The following is a 13,146-nucleotide window of genomic DNA, read 5'->3' on the forward strand; positions in this document are numbered from 1 at the left end:
TTATTACTAATTTTCATTCTCCCATTTTTCCTCAATAATAAATGCCCTGAATCTTATTTGGGTGCATGGCTATCTAGACACCTTGGTATTTTCTTTAAAAAAAAAATTGTTTATTTTAATTGGAAGCTAATTACTTTACAATATTGTGGTGGTTTTTGCCAAACATCGACATGAACCAGCCACGGGCACACATGTGTTCCCCATCCTGAACCCTCCCTCCCACCTCTCTCCCCATCCAATCCCTCTGAGTCGTCCCAGTGCACCAGCCCTGAGCACCCTGTCTCATGCATTGAACCTGGACTGGTGATCTATTTCACATATGGTAATATACATGTTTCAATGCTATTCTCTCAAAACATCCCACCCTTGCTTTCTCCCACAGAGTCCAAAAGACTGTTTTTTATATCTGTGTCTCTTCTGTCTCGCATACAGGGTTATTGTTACCATCTTTCTAAATTCCACATATATATGCGTTCGTATACTGTATTGGTGTTTTCCTCTCTGACTTACTTCACTCTGTATAATAAATATTTTCTTAGCCTCTCTTCCAGCTGAGTTTGATTGCCTGGCCAAATTTCACCGAAGGGAAATAGGAGGAGGTAAGGTCTGTCGCTTCAAGTGGTGATCTTCAAGTTAGGGGACATTTCTTTTCCTTCCACATCTTTTCTTCTGATGGCTGAGGGATGAAGATGCAAGATCTGTCTGGAGCTATTGTCTGAGACCGAGAGATGGATGGAAGCTAGATGTTGTAGCAGATCAAAATTTAAAAGAAGTTTATGTTCTGCAGTGAGCCACTGAACCAGTCCTGAAGATCTTTAAGGCATGTGTGTGGGGGGCTGTGTGTGACATACAGTGAAACCTAGTTGCAGCTAAGTTTAATTGCAATTAATTTTGAAAATAAAAATAAATGCAAACTAAAGATCCTGAAGCATGCTAATTGTACATCAGGAACAGTTTTTTTTTCTTTTTTTTAAGAAATTAATATGGCGTTGAATCCAATTTAATGAGTGTAAATTCTGTATGGAACATTATTCAAGTCCATCAGAATGCCTACTTTAGAATGCATTTACTCAAGTCATGCTCTTTTCAATTACTAAAACATTTGAAAACATCTCCTGCCATAATAATGTTTAACAAATCTTATGTATTCATTAAAATTGTTTTCATTTGTAGTAGATCTCCAAGTCCTTGATTTCTGTTTTTTATGTTTTGGAAATACTCTGATATCTGTTCTAATATGTTAATACTACATCTTCCACGAGTTCTCAGATTGAGATCCGTAACCCTGCAGATCCATAGAAAATTACTAAGGAAGCTTTAAATTTTTACCTTGCTTAGTATTTTTAAAATTTGTGTGTGTTAGGACTTCCCTGGTGACTCAGACAGCAAAGAATCTCCTGCAAAGCAGGAAACCCAGGTTCAATCCCTGGGTCAGGAACATCCCTTGGAGAAGGAAATGGCAACCCACTCCAGTATTCTTGCCTGGAGAATTCCATGGCCAGAAGACCTGGTGGGCTACAGTCTATGGTGGTCACAAAGAGTTGGACACGACCGAGTGACTAACACACACACATTCACATTTAAAATTTTGTAACACTTTTTTAAAGTTTTAAATATTTATAAATGCTTGAAAACACAAAAAATTTCATAGTCATTTTCATATATCAAACATCAATGTAAGAAATTTACTAGCTGTTTTTTGATTAATGTGCAGTGTACTAAAATAGAAATACATATGGGTGCTCTGGTTCAAAGAAATAACATACAGAATTCACATTCTCCCATGGATACAGTGAATTTAGAGCTACATAGAAAATAATTTCCTGTGGGGTGGTTTTTGAGGAGAGGAGGACTAGTTGATCAATTCTTACACATTGGGCAAACAAGAAAAGGCCACATTGAAGTGGATATGAGAGGTTGAGACACAATCTTGTCGTAAACCACAGCTCGCTGCAACAAACCACAGTCAGCATAACTCAGAACCCTGAGCTGCTTCTTGAGGAGCTAACAGCTTGAACCCCACATCTGGCACCACAACTGTTAAGACCTGAGCCAAATAGAGAAGTCCACAAAACATTTAGCAGGAATGTCAGCAGGGTTTGTGATCATGAGACCCACAATGCTATAGGGAGACGAGAAACAGTTCTTAAAGAAAAACATCTTTTTTTTTTTTTTGGTCTCCTGGGCCTTCATTGTTGTCTGCAGGTTCAGTAGTTCTGCTGCACAGGTTCTCTAGTTACAGCATTTGGGCTTTGTTGCCCTATGGCATGGAGAAGGCAATGGCACCCCACTCCAGTACTCCTGCCTGGAAAATCCCATGGACAGAGGAGCCTGGTAGGCTGCAGTCCATGGGGTTGCTAAGAGTCGGACACAACTGAGCAACTTCACTTTCACTTTTCACTTTCAGGCATTAGAGAAGGAAATGGCACCCCACTCCAATGTTCATGCCTGGAGAATCCCAGGGACGGGGGAGCCTGGTGAGCTGGCATATATGGGGTCGCACAGGGTCGGACATGACTGAAGCAACTTAGTAGCAGCAGCAGGAGCCCTACGGCATGTGGGAATCTTAGTTCCTTGAGTAGGGATTGAATCCATGTCCCCTGCATTGGAAGGCAGATCCTGAACCACTGGACCACCAGGGACATCCCTGAGAAACCATTCTTAAAACTCACATTCAGGTAGACTGACCCACCCCAGAGCTCACCTCAAGGCAACTCCCTTTTAGAAAAGCACCTGGGCTTTTTGTGAAAGAGGATTTTTTGCTTATTTTTTGCTTATTTTTAAGCATAGGCAAGAAGAATAGGCATCTAAGGAGACACACATTGAGAGCTTATTGAAATACTTTCTGGGGTACAGGCAACACGGCAGCAGGTCTGCACTCTCCCTGTCCCTAACTCCAGCTTCCAGTTATCTCCTGGAAGGGAGATCATAGTCTTGTCTGGAACCCTGACTTTTGTGGCTGTGGCTCAGAGGACTGCTCATTGGAAGGACTGATGTTGAAGCTGAAACTCCAATACTCTGGCTGCCTGATGCAAAGAGCCAACTCATTGGAAAATACCCTGATGCTGGGATTAAGGGCAGGAGGAGAATGGGACAACAGAGGATGAAGTGGTTGGATGGCATCAGTGACTCAATGAACATGAGTTTGTGCTGCAGTTCATGGAGTTGCAAAGAGTCAGACATGTCTTAGCAACTGAATAAAAACAGCTTAGTGGACACTGCTAGGTCACCTGGCTGTGGTCATCAACCAGGCTTGTACAGTTGAATCTCAGGATTAAACTGATAAAGAGCTCAGAAATGGGAAGAATTTAACCAAGTCTTTAATAAATAATTTTACAACTATAAAAAATTACTAAGAGATCATAAGAGCCATTGTTTTAATTCTATCAGTGCATCTGTACTTGTTATATCAGATAAGATAGCACACTAGCCAAAGAACATCAGTCTGGCAAATAAGATGATTTGAATTGGGAAAAGATAGAAAACATTGAGTATTTAATATATCATGCAAATTCATACATACAAGATGTTAAATGAAATACAATAAAACAACATAAGAGAAAAGATATTTCAAAGATACAACTGACATGAAATGGTGACTATTTATAAGTTATAGGAGGAAAGAGCATGAACCATATGACAGTGATACAGCTTAGCTGGGATGTTGGCTTTCATGAGCATCTGCTTTCATAAATAGCTATTTCTTGTCTAAAGATAAGACAATATTGTTGAGGCTGTTTTATAAAATTGTTGCTACATATTGCTTTATTATATCAAGTATAACAATTCAATCTCTGCTCAGTTGCTCAGTCGTGTCCAACTCTTTGGAGGACTGTAATCTGCCAGACTCCTCTCTCCATGGAATTTTTCAAGCAAGAATACTGGAGTGGGTTGACATTTCCTACTGCAGGGGATCTTCCCTGACCAGGGATCAAAACTTCATATTTTGTGTCTCCTGCTTTGGCAGGCATATTCTTTACCAATAGCATCACCTGGAAATCCCCAAGTCTCTGAGACTCAAATGACTCTTTTTCTTTTGTTTTGATGAAGTCAGGTTTGAATGTTTTTCATTATTTTCATGATATCAGAAGAAATAAATAGGAAAAAAGTATGAAAGAGATCCAGAGGAAAGAAACTCAGTCTTATAGGGAACTGAGGTTGCTTTATGTATAGAAGAAAATTCCTATGGAGGCTTTAGATCTGCCCACAATTACCTGGGACCAAAATATAACCCAGTAAAATCATGGATTCTGGAGCCAAACTCCCCACATCCTATCATTTGTTACTCTTGGGAACATGACATTTACTCATGGTCCCAAACTAAATGCCTTTCAATTTCATTTCCCTCCTAAGAGAAATAATACTACGATGTGCTTATACAATACTGTGAATATAAAATAAAGTTATTCACTTAAATGCTGGACATTGTGTTTTATACAAAATTATATAGATTACTATGATTGACGTCAAAATCTTCATCTTCTTCCTCAATATTTTTCTTCTGGTTTGGATTATCACTAAAAATAAAACTAAGACCACTTTATCTTCTGGAGTTTTTTACTTTATTCATAATCACAGCCTATGACTTTACATATAAATATTACAATATAGGCTCAAGAAGTGGCCTGGATAAAATCTTGGAGATGTGTTATATAGGCAAGTATGATTGCTTTTTTCATATCCAATAAGCTTAATACATAATATATCTTAGTGAATCAAATGACTGATATGATATCATTATATTGTTTCTATTCATACACACTTTCCACTCTCTACAATTTTTTTCAGGGCGAATTTGACATCCCTATTTCGTAGACTATAGATCAGAGGGTTTAGCACGGGCACGATGATAGTATAAAACACAGAGGACACTTTCCCTTGGTCCATGGAGCTCACAGATGAAGGCTGCAGGTACATGAATGCTGCAGATCCATAGAAAACAGCAACAGCTGAGATGTGGGAACTGCAGGTGCTGAAGGCTTTGGACCTGCCCTCAGTGGAACGAATATGTAGGATGCTGGAGATGATGAAGATATATGAAGCGAGAATAGCTAAGGCAGGAGTCAAAATGTTAAATGCACTCAAGAATATAACCAATAATTCATTGACATAGATGCTGGAGCAGGATAGCTCCAAAAGTGGAAAGAGATCACAGAAATAATGGTTAACCGCCTTGTTTTTGCAGAAAAGGAGTCTCAACAAAAATCCTGTGTGGATTGTGGATCCAACGATTCCTAAAATATAAACTCCCATTGTGAGGAAGAAGCAGATGTGATAAGACATGGTGATATTGTAAAGCAAGGGATTGCAGATTGCAACATAGCGGTCATATGCCATTACAGCCAACATGTGACACTCTGCAATAGCAAAAATGAGGAAGAAATAGAGCTGTGTCATACATTCAGGGTAGGAAATGATGTTCTCTGTCACAAAGTTCATCAGCATTTTGGGGGTAATGACAGTGGACTGACAGAGATCGATAAAGGACAAATTGATGAGGAAATAGTACATGGGGGTGTGCAGGTGAGAACTGAGCCCAATCAGTGTGATCATGCCCAGGTTCCCCACCACCGTGACCACATAGATTCCTAGGAAGAGGAGGAAAAGGGGCAGTTGGAGTTGTGGCTGTTCTGTGAGCCCAGCAAGGATAAACTCAGTCACTGAGGAGTGATTTCCAGGGTCCATCATCCTCTCCAAGGTTCTAAGTTTAAAAATGAGAAAATGAGTGTACATGTGTGAGAAGACGTGGTCATGTGAGTGTATTTTATGAGGGGGAGGGACGGATTCTGTGGAGCTCATTATTTGATCCCTCATCAGACGACACACATAAAGCAGAAGTCTCTTGTGTCTCTCCTGCTACTTGGGGACAAACAATGATTCTGGTTGAACCAGAGAAGGAAATATAAACTTCACAACCCTTAGAATTCAAACGCTGCCTCACTTTTGAAGAGAAAACACCCATCTATGGATTTTTAAAATCAGTCAGAATGAACATTGCTCTTTTTATTTCTGAGGACCTTTTCTTTCTTCCCATATTCTATATTTATAAGTTATTTTATTCTGCTGTGGCTAAGTCCCTTCAGTCATGTCCGACTCCATGGGACCCCATAGATGGCAGCCCACCAGGCTCCCCCGTCCCTGGGATTCTCCAGGCAAGAACACTGGAGTGGGGTGCCATTTCCTTCTCCAATGCATGAAAGTGAAAAATGAAAGTGAAGTCACTCAGTCACGTCAGACTCTTCATGACCCCATAGACTGTGGCCTACCAGGCTCCTCTGTCGATGAGATTTTCCAGGCAAGAGTACTGGAGTGGGTTGCCATTGCCTTCTCCATATGTATATGTTATTCATAATCAACAGTTAGAACTGGACATGGAACAACAGACTGGTTCCAAATAGGAAAAGGAGTATGTCAAGGCTGTGTATTGTCACCCTGCTTATTGAACTTATATACAGAGTACATCATGAGAAACGCTGGACTGGAAGAAACACAAGCTGGAATCAAGATTGCTGGGAGAAATATCAATAACCTCAGATATGCCTATGACACCACCCTTATGGCAGAAAGTGAAGAGGAACTAAAAAGCCTCTTGATGAAAGTGAAAGAGGAGAGTGAAAAAGTTGGCTTAAAGCTCAACATTCAGAAAACGAAGATCATGGCATCTGGTCCCATCACTTCATGGGGAATAGATGGGGAAACAGTGGAAACAGTGTCAGACTTTATTTTGGGGGGCTCCAAAATCCCTGCAGATGAAATTAAAAGATGCTTACTCCTTGGAAGAAAAGTTATGACCAATCTAGATAAGCATATTCAAAAGCAGGGACATTACTTTGCCAACTAAGTTCCGTCTAGTGAAAGCTATGGTTTTTCCTGTGGTCATGTATGGATGTGAGAGTTGGACTGTGAAGAAGGCTGAGCGCCGAAGAATTGATGCTTTTGAACTGTGGTGTTGGAGAAGACTCTTGAGAGTCCCTTGGACTGCAAGGAGATCCAACCAGTCCATTCTGAAGGAGATCAGCCCTGGGATTTCTTTGGAAGGAATGATGCTAAAGCTGAAGCTCCAGTACTTTGGCCACCTCATGTGAAGAGTTGACTCTTCACATGGAAAAGACTCTGATGCTGGGAGGGATTGGGGGCAGGAGGAGAAGGGGACGACCGAGGATGAGATGGCTGGATGGCATCACGGACTCGACTGACGTGAGTCTGAGTGAACTCCGGGAGATGGTGATGGACAGAGAGGCCTGGCCTGCTGCGATTCATGGGGTCTCAAAGAGTCGGACACGACTGAGCGACTGAACTGAACTGAACTGAAATGAACTGAACTGAACTGAATCATATAAATTAGCATAGGATTTTTATCTCACTTGAAATAAGTAATAATGGTGTATACTTTCTATAATTAACAGAAGATTCACTCCCCCATGTGATTTTGTGTTTGTTACATCTACTCTCCAACACTCTTATAAACAAAAACACCAATATGCATTTTATGTGAAAATTAAGTTAAAAGATTCCTACAGGGAGTTTAGTGCAGTTACTTGCTCTTTGTAAGCAAATGTCATTTTTTTAACCTATTGAGTTTGTCTCTGTTATATCTTTCATTTGACCAATATTTTCATTTCTAAATGATGACCACAGTTTTAAATTTTCTTTTCCTTAGCACATCTTCTTATTGCTCCTTTCTACATATATTAACATATACAGTAGAAATAGAGATTTTAGTTATTTTATTTGCTATTAGCTTTCTAAATTATCAATATTATGTATCAATTAACAGTATTTTCCATGGTCTCTAAATAAATTCAAGTCAATTTGTTTGTTATTTAAAGATGTATATCATCTGATGATAAACTTTTTTTTAAGGTCACAATAGCTGTCACATGATTTAATTATCTAACAAAGAAACATGGTTCACTGTCACTTTTGACACATTAGATTCCTTCAGTTTTTTTCTCTTTATCCCCTTTATCCTAGAACTAACAGTCAACATCCTTAAGTTGAGGACTTAAATGGTCGAAGCCCCAGTTAATAAAACCATTTTCTATGTGCCCAGAAGTACATTTTTTATCTGGTAAAGAATTAACTTACCAATGCAGGAGACATGAGTTCGATCACTGGGTTGGGAAGGTCCCAAGGAGAAGGAAATGGTAACCCACTGCAGTATTCTTTCCTGAGAAATCCCAAGGACAGAGGAGCCTGGAGGGCTATAGCCCATTGAATTACAGAGTTGGACACAACTGAGTGACTAGACAACAACATGTTACATTTAATGCATACAAATCTGTATTAATTATTGAGAGTTATTTACTGGTTATTCTTCTGTACTAGATAATATTTGGCACCATGACTTACATACAGAAAGTATCCACAAATATGCTATTTTAATAAAATTATTGAAAGAAGTTTAGTGAAAGGTTAACATAGACTCCCTGGAGAAGGAAATGGCAACCCACTCCTGTATTCTTGCCTGGAGAAACCCATGGACAGAGGAATCTGGCAGGCTACAGTCCATGGGGTCACAAGAGTCAGACATGACTAAGTGATGAAACCACCACCACCACCACATAAGTGAACAAGGTTCTCACAATGCCTGAGCTGAAGTGACTAAATAAAGAAATGTTGGCCATAATTTTATCCAGCAGGGACAGGTAGATGATAAGGGAAACTTTGCTGCTCTGAGAGTGTGACTATTAGACTGAGGACAGATAGAGACAGGAAGATAACTACCTACATCTGTTAGTGCCCTGGGAGAGTGCTGTGGTAAAAGACCTAAAATTTTTAAATTCAAGACTGGGATAAATCCTCCCCAGGCCTTCTCTGGTGGTTCAGATGGTAAAGAATCCACCTGCAATGCAGGAGACTAAGGTTCAGTTCCTGGGTGGGGAAGACCTCCCAGAGAAGGGAAATGGCAGCCCACTCCAGTATTCTTGCATGGAAAATCCCATGGACAAAGGAAGCTGGCATGCTGCTGTCCATCAGTTACAAAAAGTTGGACATGATAGCGACTAACCAGCACCACCCCCTCCCTAAAACTTTAGAGCTATGGGTTTCTCCCCCAACTCTGAAGGTAAAAATGATTCTGATGATGGTGGTGGATAGTTCTGAGTACTAACCTTTCAGGATTTCTTGGTGTTGAGGGTCATAATCTAAAAGTCTCTGTTTTTGTGATTTTGCATCACTGGTCCTGACCTCTGGTGAAGCTGATGATCCTTAGCAAAGATGGTTGATATTAACGGTGATTTTATATTCTCAGTATTGATGCCAAGAGTCTAATGTGGAATAAATAATGATTCTTACTTCCCTTTGGAACCTTATCCCACAAGTATCAACTCTTGGGAAAATTAGACAATTAGAATTTCACTCTTTTCTCCATTGCATCTCAAGTGTTTAATCTGGTCACATGGATGGGGTTAATTGCTCTTGTTAGATTATACATTGTAAGCAAGGATGTGATAGAGTTTTTAGAGCTCCAGTGAATTTCATGTCAAGTTAACTGAAAGTTCAAAATTTCAGGAAATTACAAAGACATACACTAAAGGAGTTTCCTAAAGTGATTTTCCACAAGGGGAGTAATTGATAATCAGAGAGCAACATTTACCTGTAAGCTTTAAAAGTTTCTGTTTTCATTTTCTCTATTAACTGTATTTATCTATCATGATATACCCATAAAAAAATCCTTTTAGCATTTTAACTTGGGGACTGAATGAAAACATCTGTTAGATAGTGCCATAATCCCATGAGTTCTAACAAGTCTAACAAGGAAAAATAATGACTTATTTTTCTCTACTATTATAAGAAGTATGTTGAGAAACAATATAGAGACACATGTGTTATCGAGATTATTTTAATTCTACATAAATTCTGAATTGTATTTGTTAGGAAATAAAAATTGTATTTAATGTCTTTATTCAAAATATGTGTTAAATGTTATATCATTTTGAGGAAAAATTTACTATGAAATGTGTTGATAAAGTTTGCTTTTTTCAGCTTTGAGATATAATTGACATATAACATTGTATAACCTTACTATATACAATTGATTTGATACAATTTAATGTTGCAAATTGGTTTCCACTATGGTTTTAGCTAACAACTCCATCATGTCACATAGTTACCATTTCCTTTTTATGGTAAAAATATTTAAGATTTACTCTACTAGAAACATATAAAATGGACTTCCCTGGTGATCCAGTGGTTAAGACTCTGCACTTCCACTTTAAGGGGCTCAGGTTCAACCCCTAGTTAGGGAACTAAGATCCCACATGCCATGTGGCCAAAAAAATTTAAAAAGAAGAATTAAATGAAAAAAACATATAATACAATATTATTAACTGTAGTCATTATTTTGTATATTAGATCCCCAGAGCTATTTATCTTACAGCTGGAAGTTTGTGCTCTTTGACCTGCATCTCCTTATACCCCAATTGACCATCTGGTAAAAACCATTCTACTTTTGGTTTCTATGAGATCAGATTTGTCAGATTCCACATATAAGTGATATTATACAATATTTGTCTTTCTTTAACTTATTTCACTTAACCTAATGTCTCTAGGTCATTCCATGTTGTTCCAAATGACAGAATAATATTCCATCGTGTGTATATCCCACATACCTTAGGCTCTTTCTGTATACTGGCTAATCAAAGTTTGAAAGGCTTTAGATTACTGTTGGGTATCAGATTTTAATCAGATTTTAAGGTATTGTTGCAAATTTCTGTGAAAAAAGGGTAGCATAAACATAGGATAGAATAATCCATAAACACATAGGAAAATGTTGCTCATCAATAATTATCAGACCTAGAACAATAAATGTAACACAAAAAATTGTTCTCAACTTTCTAACTTTTATAGAATACCCACAAGCATTCTTTAATGATAAGGAGTACCATAAAAGACATCATTATTGCAGTATGTGTGAGAAACCAGAAATGTGCTTGATAATAGTGTCAAGTGGTCAGAAATACATGGAGAATTAAAACTTGCATTTGTTCTTGAAAGGTGTTTATAACTGAAAGGTGTGAAAAGCTGGAAAATGAGAATGGATTTACAAAGCTATGTCAGGACTGGAAAGCAGCAAGAATGAAGTGACAGGAATAAACCTCATTGCTAAGATATTATAGGAACTATTCCACCCAGCAGGACAAACAGTTTTCTGGCAGATTCTAATAGCTATGAAATATTAATATATTTTGCATGTTATACATATAAGTTTAATCACAGTTCACATTATTATTCTTTTAGATACAAAGTCAAATTCAAATGTTAACTCTAGGGAGAACAACACACAGCTGTCCGGGACTAAATACAAATACTCAAAAGAGTGGAAGACAGTTAGTTATTCCTAATTTTCTCTTTTTTCCTCAATAATAAATGCCTTGATTTTTTTTGTGGGGTGGGCAGGTGGCTACAAAGATACCATGGTATTTCTTAGCCCCTCTTATAGCCACCTTGGACTATATGACTGGGTCACACCAAAGGGAAATAGGAGGAGGTGAGGTCTGTCACTTCCAGGCAGTTGTCTTCAAGTTGGGGGACATTCTCTCTCCTTCCTTGTCTTTGGTTCTGATGGCTGAGGGTTACAGATGAAGGATGAATCTGGAACTATTGCCTAAGACCAAAAGATAGATGGAAACTAGATGTCATAGCAGAGCAACAATCGATAAGCAGCTTATGTCCCCAGTGAGCCACTGAACCTGTCCTGAGTCACCTGTAGGTTTAGGTACCAGAGTATGTGTGTACTTCTGTGTGTGTGATGAACAGTTATACCTAACTGTGACTAAAACAGAAAATATAAAGTAATTTTCTGAAATCCACTCCTGTGACATCCTTGAAAATGCTAATTGTATGTGAGGAATTGGACATTTTTTAGAAATTAATATATGCTTGTATGAGAATTAATGAAAGACAAACTCTGTATGAGAGCTTAATCCAAGTTTATCATAGTGCCTAGTGTTAGAATATATTTTTTGTATCATGTTCTTTTCCATTATTAAAATATTGTGCCCATCTGTACTGGTATCTAAAAAAATCCCATATATTTGTTAATTTTTGTCTCATTTGTAGTAGTTCTTCAAATCCTTCACCTCTCATTTTTGTGGTAAAGTTTCATTTCCACTTGGAATCTGTCTGCAATCTACTCCAATATTTTAATCGCATATCTTCTACCAGTTCTTATATCACTAGAGTCAGTGCAGACATGTTTTATCTTTCTTTAATCTTTTGATAGCTTTAATGCACAAGTAGAGCTTCCGTGGCGGCAGTAATGGTAAAGAATCTGCCTGCCAATGCAGGAGATGTACGAGACACAGGTTTGATCCCTGAGTTGGAAAGATCCCCTGGAGGAGGAAATGGCAACCCACTCCAGTATTCTTGCCTGGAGAATCCCATGGACAGAGGTCACAGAGACTGTAGCCTAACGGTCTACAGTCCATGGGGTCACAGAGAGTCAGACACGACTGAGCATTGAGCAGCAGAAATACACAAATGCATGCTCAGAAACAAACAAAAATTCTCAGAAATATTCCTTCCTATCTTTCAGCCATCCATGTGAAAAAAAAATGTATTCAATGTAGTTTGTTGAATGCATAGAGTAATAAAATAATTATTACACACACAAGCCTTATAAAACATATCCTAGCAATAAAAATGGAGATTGGTTTATAATATATAACATTCATATTAGTTGCACATAAACATAGACATATATACATACACATATGTACACATATGGATAAATATATATGTATTCAGAGAGTTTTTATGGGATCAAAGAGTGGAGTATGAACTTGAGGAATGATTGGTATATAGAAAGTCAAGAGGGAATTTTCCTCTAATTCTCAAAGAGAGGAATAAGCTTGCCTTGCACATTATGAATTTAGGTTTTATGAGGTAAGATAAATGGTGCTATCTCACAGAAGTGTTACTGTTACATGTCTGAAGGCAAGCTGACTTCAAAGAAAACACTACCTTAGAATTATTAGATGGGACTCATGATGTTTAAAACACAGTTTGAAAAGAAAAGTGAAAGTGTTAGTCACTCAGTCATGCCTGAGTCTTTATGACTCCAAGGACTGTAGCCCACTTTGCTTCTCTGTCCATGGACTTTTCCAGGCAAGAACACTAGAGTGGGTTGCCATTTCCACCTCC

General features: G+C 38.3%; 1 protein-coding gene across 1 annotated transcript; it reads right to left on the minus strand.

The window, feature by feature from the left end:
* Window positions 1-4,752: 4,752 nt before the first annotated feature.
* LOC138084602 (putative olfactory receptor 8G3) lies at window positions 4,753-5,685 on the minus strand. Its single transcript, XM_068978945.1, has one exon. The coding sequence runs from the start codon at window positions 5,683-5,685 to the stop codon at window positions 4,753-4,755; it is 933 nt and encodes a 310-aa protein (XP_068835046.1).
* Window positions 5,686-13,146: the final 7,461 nt, after the last annotated feature.

Source organism: Capricornis sumatraensis, chromosome 8, assembly GCF_032405125.1.
Source record: "Capricornis sumatraensis isolate serow.1 chromosome 8, serow.2, whole genome shotgun sequence".
Classification (NCBI taxonomy): domain Eukaryota; kingdom Metazoa; phylum Chordata; class Mammalia; order Artiodactyla; family Bovidae; genus Capricornis; species Capricornis sumatraensis.